The sequence below is a fragment of the Tetrahymena thermophila genome, assembly GCF_000189635.1.
Source record: "Tetrahymena thermophila SB210 genomic scaffold scf_8254778, whole genome shotgun sequence".
Lineage (NCBI taxonomy): Eukaryota > Ciliophora > Oligohymenophorea > Hymenostomatida > Tetrahymenidae > Tetrahymena > Tetrahymena thermophila.
The window spans coordinates 49488-60391 of record NW_002476536.1 but is presented as its reverse complement, the minus strand read 5'-3'; the positions used below and the strand labels follow the sequence as shown (position 1 = coordinate 60391).

The window sequence follows — 10904 nt, the reverse complement described above, 5'->3', positions numbered from 1 at the left end:
ATTATCTCAAAAAGATAATTCAGATGAGACAAACTCAAAATATTCATACTTTTTTCTTGCTTGCCTTTAGAATTTTAAATATATTTTTCCATAATGTCAAGTAAAATATGTTCAATATATTCTTTTCTCAAATGTCTCTCAGAGAGTTCTTGCAGCAAAAGTCTATCTTATATATCCTTATTTAAATTTAAAAATTAAAAACGTTACTTCAAATTGGATAAAATTAATAATAAAATAGCCATAAAAATAAATAACACTCAGAAGGAATTTTTGATATTATATTTTTTAATGTATGAAATAAAAGGGGTATTAATTTATTTACAGGAGCTCTGTACAAATAACAAAAGCAAGATTTATCATTTAAAGTGCATTGACCTTCATGAACTTAAACAATTGCTTAGTAGTTAATTCCTTATCCTTGATACAAATAATGATTTTAGCATAGCTTAGACTAATGGATAATCAGCCTTATTATTTTTAAAAATTTGTGAGTATTGCACTCATAAAGAGACTCAAGGTTTAAAAATGTATGAAATAATTGCTCATTTTTATTTTTGTTGTACTTTATAACAAGAATAATAGAAATAGGTATTGTAACAATACTAATTAGAATAATATCTGATTTTAAAAAAATAAAATTCTCGATTAAAAAGCAAAGGCAAACTTATAATGAGGCAACTGAAAGATATGAATAGATCTGGTTTAAATGGTCTGATAAATAATAACCTCTCACCAAAATGAAAAGAATTTCAATGAAAAAATAGAGTGTCGAATACAAGATAATAAATTTATGGCTTGTATACGAATTTAAAAATACTAAAATGGCTCTCAAAGCGAGTAGAAGTAAAAAAGTATTATCTGAATGCTTTGCCAAGTAGTTACTTTCTTCCTTAAAAGAACAACTAAAGTCATGCGTTTCGATTAAGAATCCTAATTAAAAGAAATTATTGTTGGGAAATGAAGATTTTTTATTAATTAAAAAAAAAGATGCCATTATAAAAGATCATTCATAATAAATGTAATGTAAGAATAAAAGCTAATATAAAACTAAATAGCTTTCTTAATAAATATTTTTAGTTTAAGGATAGTCTACAATATGGTTAAAAATTTATTAATTTGGTTTTTAAAGTTTTAAGTTATTAATAAAAATAGCTATACCGATCCCAATCGTCAAGAAGATATTCAGGTAAGAAATAGTAATAAAGTAAGTAGGGTATTCCAAATCTTGCAACAATTTTAGTTTAAATACAGAGCGTAAGGAGATGTAAAATAACCAATGATTGTAAACTGTTGAATAGAGTTAACAGAATTTTCGCAGCTATAATTTAATATTTTTGATTTCTGTATTTCTTAATTAAAACGAAAGTAACAAAGCTCCTACAAATAACATATTGAAAGCAAAAGATACAAAAATAGTAAAATAATAAGGATTCATAGTTTAGAAGTATTAATCAATTAAAGGAAATACTTATAAATACTATGTATAATTAGCTATACTTTTAAGTCGCTATTCATTATACTACTGCCATAAATGAGGACCATTAGAGTAATAATTATCATCTTTGTAAATGAATGAAAGTATGGTTAATCTACTAATTATTACCATTATGATTGATACTTTTTTGTTAAGTATAAACGGACGAATTAAATGAATCATCTCTTTTACATAAAACTTTTTCAGTTGCAAGCTATTAAAGCACTTAGATATTTTTGAACACTTAGTTTATGATTAAATATTTCTTAATTTTTAATCATTTAAATTACCTTTCATATCAATAGCTAACGACCAACTTATTGTTTATTATTTGATTTATTTTTCTATAAATAATTTTACTTTTATTATTATTTTTAATATTAAATATGTGTTAAATTGTTAAAAAATACTAAATAAATATTAAATAATTACTATCTGTTATTACTTAATTACTTATTTAAATTGTATAATTTGTATTTTATTCCAATTAATAATTTAATTCAATATATTTATTTACCCTGCTTCAGAAGTTTACTTAATAAATATATTAATTCAACTTTCTAGAATTATTAATATAGCTAAACACCTAATTAATATCTAATGGTATGGCAACCTCTAGCTAGCTAGATATTAATTAGGTTAGATTTTTAAATAAAAAATATTATTTTTAAAATTGAAATTGAAATTTTGGCATTTATTTGTCCTCTTTATCAAAAAAGCTTATATATTATTTATGATAAAAGTTATAATTGCACAAATTTAATTACTAATATCTATATCCTTATCAAAAATAAATTTAGATTAAAAACTAATCTTATAAGTATGATATTTACAAAACTTTTTTAAATTTACTCGAAAATACATTTTGGTAGAAATAATATAAACAAACAAACAATTCAATTTTTACTACGAATTTTGATTTATTTAAAATAAGACTAGATAAAGTTGTTTTCATAAAGTAAGCTAATATGGAATAAGGTAAACATTTTATTTGTTAGTTCAAGCTGGGTATCAAACTTAAAGAATAGGTAAGTCCATCCTATCAAGAATATGAGAGTTATAATTATGAGTTATATGATAAATAGTAAGAATAAATTGGATTCTAAATAGTCTTTATATTGAACTAGTTACTGATTTTAGTATTATCTAATTCCATTTACAGTCTCTGTTATTACTTTTACAAATTAAAAAAAATCTATATAAGAGTATTAGTGCTGAAATAAAATCCATTCGTTTAGTAGCGTATCTAAATCTGTTATTGAATACATTTCATAGAGTTCTTAAAATGTATCAAAAGCCTTTTTAATTGAAAGAAGTAATCCTCTGTTCAGCATTCCACCAAATAATCTGTTACAATCAGCATGAGTTACATTTGAGTTAAAATATTGTGGATATGATTCTTTTACAGAGCATATGTCTCCATTAAGAATTGTTTTGTAAAATTCTTCAAATCTCTGCTCATTATATCTAGGAATATGCAGACTTTAAGTCAAGTTGGATATTGATTAAATAGATTAATAATTCTAATCAGTTATGTTCTAAATATAAAAGTAATAATAAGTTTCTGTTGGAAGATATTACTGAAATATTGTCATGAGTAAAGTTTCATAATGAGGAGTTTAATTTTCAATTAAACAAGAATAGATACTGATTAAAGTAATTCTATCTTCTAAAGTAGCCTTTGATTCGCTTTAAAATGGGCTAAATTAAATAATGTTTAGAAATGGCTAAATCAATAAAAGTATTATTGCAACAACACTCATTAAAAGGATTTTGAAGCTAAGTTTAGGTAGACTACTAAAAGATGCGATAGATCTGTTTCTCTTGTTTTACTGTCTATTAATGTATTTTGGAATATAATCATTTACTTCTTAATTGAACTTGCCACTTTAATTAGTCTAAGTGTCTTCTCTCCCTTCAAGAGCCAATTCCATCAAGAGTTTTATTTATTTGCTGTTTTTTTTGGAAGATTTGTTACTAACTGAAACACTTTTGTTCATTTCATTAACTAAATGGATATTATCTATTTTAAAAATAGCCAATTCAATTAGTTTTATTTGAAATTCAAGTATCTAGGGCTGGAATGAACCTAAGAGTTTCATAATTTTTTCTTTCTGCATTTATATCATGAAGCTTAAAGGAATTATAGTCAAAACCATAAAAACACTAATTATAACTACCAATATGATAATAGTTATCTATTCATTGTACATGTTATTAAATTGTGTGTTGACATATTGGTTAACAATTGATTGCAAGTTCCTTGTCCTTTCTTTTAATTCCATGAGGTTATTCCATATAAAGTTTTCTTAAGCATCTTCAAACATTACTGTATACATATAAATAGAATAGTAGTATTCCATTAAAGTGTATTGCAAACTTTGAGTAAAATTTGTGTTTGCTACATACAATTAATTTCCCTAATCGTCGTAAAAGCCAATAGTGAATTTTTAAACTAAAAAAAGATTATTCTGTAGTTCATTAATAGATTCTTCGCTGTCATTGTGTAAAACAAGTTATTCTAAATTATGTTTATAATCATTAAGGACCATAGGATAAGATATTGTTTTCACATTTTTCTTTTCAATTTTTTATATTGCTAAGTTATCAATAATATAAGGATTTTTCTTAATCCCTAGCATATATGAGTAATTATTCAAAGCTAATATATTCATAACATCTACAAAACAGTAAATTGCATCATCTATTTTCAAAAAAGATGAAACAAATTAGTCTAAGCTATTAATATTCTCTTAATACATTATTATAGTCACAATAGTTAAAGTTAAAAAGGCTAGAATTCCTGTAATAATCATAAGCTTTTAGCCTCTCGTGTATACTTTTGATTGTATTCTTTTAATCATAGACCTTTTCATGAGCTCAACTGAACTGAATTTACTTGAATTTACACTAGCAATTTCATTCATTTACTCTTTCTTTTAGTTCTCTTCATCATGAGAATCAGTGCTTCTCGAATTGATTCTATTTATTCTGTTATCATTTAGACTTGACTCATAAGACTCTGACTCTTCATCATAAATTTAATTAAGGTTATTATAGAAAATAGCCTTTTAAGGTTGAACTAAGTAATTACTGATTTCTTAGAACATAATATTATTATTTTGAAATGAGTTTAAATTATTTAATGATGCTTCTTAGTTTTAGTAAAAGTCCTGATTGTATTTTGAAAAATTTTGCAAACTCTCCATTTAATCTATTTAAATATTCTTAAAGGATTGCATACCTTCATTACCATCTTAGTAGCAGGGTGATTTAAAGCTCTCACCTTCTTATGTTGTATTGATTTAAAGTTAATGAGTGGTCCTAAAAGTTTAGAAAGGTACATCAGTTTTTTATTCATCTAGCTTTGAGATCATATTCATTTTTATTTCTTATTTATCTTCTGATTGCTTATTTTATTACAAAGAAACTAGCTATATTTCAACTAAAGAAGAAGGCCTTTGATCCTCTTAAAGAGATTTTTGCTACAAAAGATTTGAAATATTTTCTTGCAAATAATAATTATGACTAGTGTTCTAATCTGTTTTATGTTTATTTGTTCTTCTTTAAATTCTAAGAGGACTAAACAAAGCAGCTGATTTCATGCTCTCTTCTTCTTAAAAATAAGCTTTCTACATAGCCTTAGTTGGGCTTTAATCTTAGTTGTAAGATATTTAAGTAGCTTGTCTATCAGAATTGTTATTAATCATATCAGGAATCTAGTAGACATTGTTACTTAAGCTTTACTGCTTTTCTTTAAGTATTTATTGATAGTTTAAGTCTTAAATTATTCTTCTTTTTTTCATTTCATTTACTTCTCTTTCGTAAAAGTCAATTTCAACATAATTTATATTTACATTTATTTTGGTGGTGTTCACTCCAACCTTAAATTAAATCAAAAAAACATCGTCGTTTTGAGAGTAAGCTTTTTTACCACTTTTATTAATCGACTTTGTGGGAGATGATTATTCTTTCTGCTGCTTTTATTTTTTTATTAATTCTCTCTTAATCACTAAAATACTGCAAAATTAGGTATAAAACTACTTACTCTCCATCACTGCCTCAAGCGAAGGTATCATGCTAAATGCATTTTATAAGATTTCTATCAAATAAAAAATAAATTAATAATTATTAATTCTTTGTTTTGTAATTTTGAAATATTTTCCCAATATATTGCTTTTATTGCTTTGTTTGAAATTTAGCCATAAAAAGTAATCTAAAATAAATATTAAACAATTTACCTATTTTAGGATCCAAAGATTGAAAAATATCAATAAATATTTTTTTAGAAAAATCTGTGATTTTACCATCCTCTTCAAATAAAATATATGATTTTTATTTATTTACTCGTTAAAGTAAAGCGCAGACACCAATATCATTTTCAAATATTTCAATTTTCATTCTTAAAGTAATAGGGAAAACAAATCCCTTTTTGTCAAGAGCAAAAGCATGTCTTTCTCCTTTTTTATATTATAGAATAATTTCAATGAATGGAAAGGAAAGAGAATATTATAAAAATTTCATACCTTTTTAAACTATATTTAACGATTCTTAATCAATAAATTTATAGATCATTTTATTGTGATGTCTTTTTACGATATTTGGTACTAGTAGGTTCAACTATTTACCAAGAATAGCATCTACTTTAATCCCAAAAATCTAGAAAAAGGAGTTTGAAACTTTGTTAACTATATAATCATTTTCCAAAAACGATGAAAAAACTACACAAACATTTTCAGTTAAGTAATTGTTTTGCTTAATTTTTTGCTGTTCTTTGAGCTTTTTAAGCTTTTAAGATTTGTTAAAAATATTTAGAGCCTACTTTTGAAAATCTGAGATTTTTCTACTCTAAAAATCTAGAACTTAGATAAATACACTAGCCAAATATTGAAGATCTAAATCAAATGCATTAATTTGAAAAAGTTCTAAAAAGCTATTTTACAGCTCTTAATTAAGAGTTATCAAAGGCACAGACATAATTTCTAATTGTTTCAAAGGAATATAATCCCCACATAACAAATCATAGAAATCTCCAGTTTGAATCAAAGTAGCTCTTAGCTATTTTTTACAAATATTAATTTTCTCATCAAAGAGAATAGCTCCAATCATGTTTATTTTTTGATTTTCAATATTAGACTCAAAAAGTATTTCCTAATAAGATTTCATCACAAGCTCTTTAAGCTAGTAAAAGTAATACATATATGCTCCCTTTATTTTATTACTCAAAATAAATTAGAATTAAGTGCGATAAAGATTGATAAGCGCTCTCGTTGGGTCGTTAATTATCTCAAAAAGATAATTCAAAAGTGACAACCTCAAGATATTCATTTTTTTTTCTTGCTTGCCTTTAGTATTTTAAATATATTTTTCCATAATATCCAATAATATATGTTCAATATATTCTTTTCTAAAATGTCTTTCAGAGAGTTCTTGAAGTAAAAGTCCATCTTACGTATCCTAATTTAATTTTATAATTAAAAATGTTATTAATAACTAATAAATAAATGTAAGTTAAAAATAAAAATCTAAAAGTAATAATAAAATTATATAACATTAGGGAGGAATTTTTTATAATTTAATTTATTAAAAATTTATAAAATGAAAGTAAGTAAGTATTAATTAATTTACAGGAGCTCTATACAAATAACAAAAGCATGATTTATCATTTGAAACGCATTAAAGTTCATGGACCTAAATAATTGCTTAGTAGTTAATTCCTTATCCTTTATACAAATAATGATTTTAGCATAGCTTAGACTAATGGATAATCAGCCTTATTATTTTTAAAAATTAGTAAGTTTTACACTCATATAGAGACTCAATATTTAAAAATATTTGAAATAATTGCTCATTTTTGTTTTTATTGTACTCTAAAACAAAAATAGTAGAAATAGGTACTGTAACTATACTAATCAAGATAATATCTGATTATTAAAAAATAAAATTTTCCACTAAAAAGCAAATGCAAATTTAAAGTGACGCAGCTGAGAGACAAGAATAAATTTGATTTATATGATCTGATAAATAATAGTCTTTCATCAAAATGAAAAGAGTTTCAATGATAAAATATAGCGTAGAGTATAATACAATAATTTTATGGCTTGTAAAAGAGTTTAAAATAACTAAAATAGCCCTCAAGGCTAGTAGCAGTAAAAAGGTATTGTCAGACTACTTTGCCAAGTAGTTACTTTCTTCCTTAAAAGAACAACTAAAGTCATGTGTTTCAATTAAGAATCCTAATTAATAGAAAACATAGTTTATAAATATAAATTTACATAGAATTTTATTATTTATAAATTGAAAAAATATATCTTTATTATTTATCATTAATAATAATTGTAATGTAAGGGTAACAACTGATATTAAACTAAATGGTTCTCCTAATAACTTTTTTGTATAATTAAAAGTTGTGATTGTGGTTAAAAATTAATTAATTTGATTAATAAAGTTATTAATATAAAAAACAATACCGATTCCAATAGTCAATAAGATATTTAAGTAAGAAATAGCAATAAAATAGGCAGGATATTCTGAATTTTTCAGTGATATTAGTTTAAATACAGAGTTTAAAGACACGTAAAATAGCCATTGATTGTAAATTGTTGTGTAGAACTAGCAGAAAATTTACAATTATAATTTAATATGTCTGATTTCTAAATTTCTTATAAAGAATGAAAGTACCAAAGCGCTTATAAACAAAATATTCAAAGTAAAAGATACAAAGATAGTAGAATAATAAGGATTCATATTTTAGAAGTATTAATCAATTAATGGAAATACTTATAAATACTATGTATAATTAGCTATACTTTAAAGTCGCTGCTCGTTTTATTTTTGCCATAAATAAGGACCATTAGAGTAGTAACTTTCATCTTTATAAATAAAGGATAATATGGTTAATCTACTAATTATAATCATTATGATTGATGCTACTTTGCTAAGTATTAAAGGACGAATCAAATGAATCAGATCTTCAATATAAAACTTTTTCAGTTGAAAATTATCAAAGCAGAGAGATACTTTTGAACCCTTAGCTTATGGTTGCTAGGTTCTTTATTTTTAGCCATTTTTCTTGCCTTTCATATGAAAAACGAAGGACAAACCTATTGTTTATTATTTGATCTATTTTTCTTTAAGTATTTATTATTACTTTTATTGTTTATATATAAAAATATGTGTTTGATTTGTAAGAAAATATTAAGTAATTAGAAACAATTATTATTTGTTATAGCTCTATTACGCATTAAAATTGTATAATTGGTATTTAATTCTATTTAGTAATTTGATGTAAAATTTTTACTATTTTTTCAGCTGATTACTTAAATAATAAATTAATTATACTTTCTAATGATTTTTAATAGTTTTAGCATATTTATTATTTAAACGATTCAAAAAAAAAAGTATCTAGACCTTCTTATTTAGGTATAGACATATCTTAAATTCATACAATTTATAATAAAAAGATAATGACTTTTGTTTAAATAGATAAATATTAACTATGTAAATTATATATTTTCTTTAAAGAAAGCTCTTAATAATTAATCTGAATCAAGCGAGAGTGTAATATATAATTCAAGTAATTTTTTACTCATAATTACTTACTTACAAATCAAAGTAACTCTTACATTTATAAATAGTAAGAACTAATGTATCATATAAAAATTAAATTTCATCTTAGTAATTTATTATTATTATATTTACAAAAATCTAATATAAATTTAAGCATCGAAAATATTTTTATTTATTCTTAATAATAAAAATAATTTCTAAAATAATTATTAAAAATAAAAACAAATAGCTAATCTATTAAATATTTTTAATGATTTTTCATATCATAAATATTTGATTTTCAAAAATTATAAAAAAGAAAATAAAAATAATTTATAAACCAATTTATGTGTTAATATTTGTCATATTATATAAACAATACAATATTTGAATCAAAAATAACTTTTTTAAAAGCTATTCTATGATGGAATATTATTTTTTAAAAGATTATAATGTTTAATTATTTTTTTGTAGGACTGTAGGGCTAACCATATAATTAAATTAGGAATATTATTATGAAATTTATTCCTAAATTTACTTAATATATTTTTTAATTTTGAAATAAAAATATGCCATGAATAATAATTCAACAATATTTTTTCAAGACGATTTTTGGAGAAATATATAATTTTAATAAAATATGATTGCAGTTGTAAGCGTGTTAATATATAATCTAGTAAAAAAATATACATAAAGTAATTAAGAAAAAATAATGGATAAAAACTTAATAATAAATTCAAAAGCAAACATTTGAATGAAATCTATGCAAACAATTCAATATAAATTTATATGTAATTGAATGAGAAAATGCGTGAAATTTCTATTGGTTACAAAATAATATCCATCAATAAGATATAAAAAATTGATATTTAAAATTATTAAAAATTTGTATTTATTTATTGACTCAATATTGATTAATTAGTAAACTTCATATAATTTTACATATTTTCTTCATTTATAAGATATTTTAATTATCATGAAAAATTGTGTATTTATATATTATAAATGGTGGAAGGTGGATTTATTGATTAGTTACAAATTTTATTTAATTATCATTTAAATTTCCCTATTTTTTTCTCCAAAACTTCTCAATACTGAAAATATATCACTCAAAAGGATGAGAAAATACAGTAAATTTTGCATGCATAATAAAAACAGGTCAATTTTTATTTAGAATTTTGATTTATTTAAAATAAGACTAGATAAAGCTGTTTTCGTAAAGTAAGCTAATATGGAATAATATAAACATTTTATTTGTTAGAGTCAGCTGGGTATCAAATTTAAAGAATAGGTAAGTCCATCCTATCAAGAATATGAGAGTTATAATTTTGAGTTATACAATAAATAGTAAGAATAAATTAGATTATAAATAGTCTTTATATTGTAACAGTGACTCATTTTAGTATTGCCTGATACCATTAACAGCCTCTGTGATCACTTATACAAATTTAAAAAAATCTATATATGAGTACTAGTACTGGAATAAAATCCATTCATCATATAATGTATAATTATTCTGTTATTGAATACATTTCGTACAGTTCTTAAAATGTATCAAAAGCCTTTTTAATTGAAAGAAGCAATCCTCTGTTCAATATTCCACCAAATAATCTGTTACAATCAGCATGAGTTATATTTGAGTTAAAATATTGTGGATATAATTCCTTTACAGAGCATATATCTCCATTAAGAATGGTTTTATAAAATCCTTCAAATATCTGCTCATTATTTCTTGGAATATGTAGGCTTTAAGTCAAGTTCGATATTGCTAAAATAGATTACTAGTTCTAATCTGTTATATTCTGAATATAATAGTAATAAAATGTTTCAGATGGAAGGTATTACTCAATAATCATCATGTATTAGCTCAAATAATGTGGAG

The 10904-nt window shown here is 23.1% G+C and overlaps 3 protein-coding genes across 3 annotated transcripts in view; 1 reads left to right on the top strand and 2 right to left on the bottom strand. All coding sequences in view use genetic code 6, as the record gives it.

Moving 5' to 3' along the window:
- Positions 1-430: 430 nt before the first annotated feature.
- TTHERM_01023010 (hypothetical protein) lies at positions 431-1294 on the top strand (the record flags this gene model as incomplete). Its single annotated transcript, XM_001009480.2, has 3 exons — positions 431-527; positions 589-1018; positions 1153-1294. The coding sequence occupies 3 exons, from the start codon at positions 431-433 to the stop codon at positions 1292-1294; spliced, it is 669 nt and encodes a 222-aa protein (XP_001009480.2).
- A 992-nt stretch (positions 1295-2286) lies between these two features.
- Positions 2287-8616, bottom strand: TTHERM_01023000 (transmembrane protein, putative). Its single transcript, XM_001009479.2, has 5 exons — positions 7945-8616; positions 7103-7710; positions 6001-6931; positions 5716-5934; positions 2287-5576 (listed from the first exon to the last, which is right to left on the bottom strand). The coding sequence occupies exons 1-5, from the start codon at positions 8555-8557 to the stop codon at positions 2371-2373; spliced, it is 5577 nt and encodes a 1858-aa protein (XP_001009479.2). The 5' UTR covers positions 8558-8616; the 3' UTR covers positions 2287-2370.
- Positions 8617-10518: 1902 nt separating this feature from the next.
- The window catches only part of TTHERM_01021990 (transmembrane protein, putative), a gene marked incomplete at both ends in the record, with an annotated part of 1423 nt that continues 1037 nt past the window's right edge, over positions 10519-10904 (bottom strand). The window contains one exon of the mRNA XM_001009477.3: positions 10519-10814. Coding sequence (XP_001009477.3) covers positions 10519-10814 — 296 coding nt within the window. The remainder of the gene's footprint in view (positions 10815-10904) is intronic.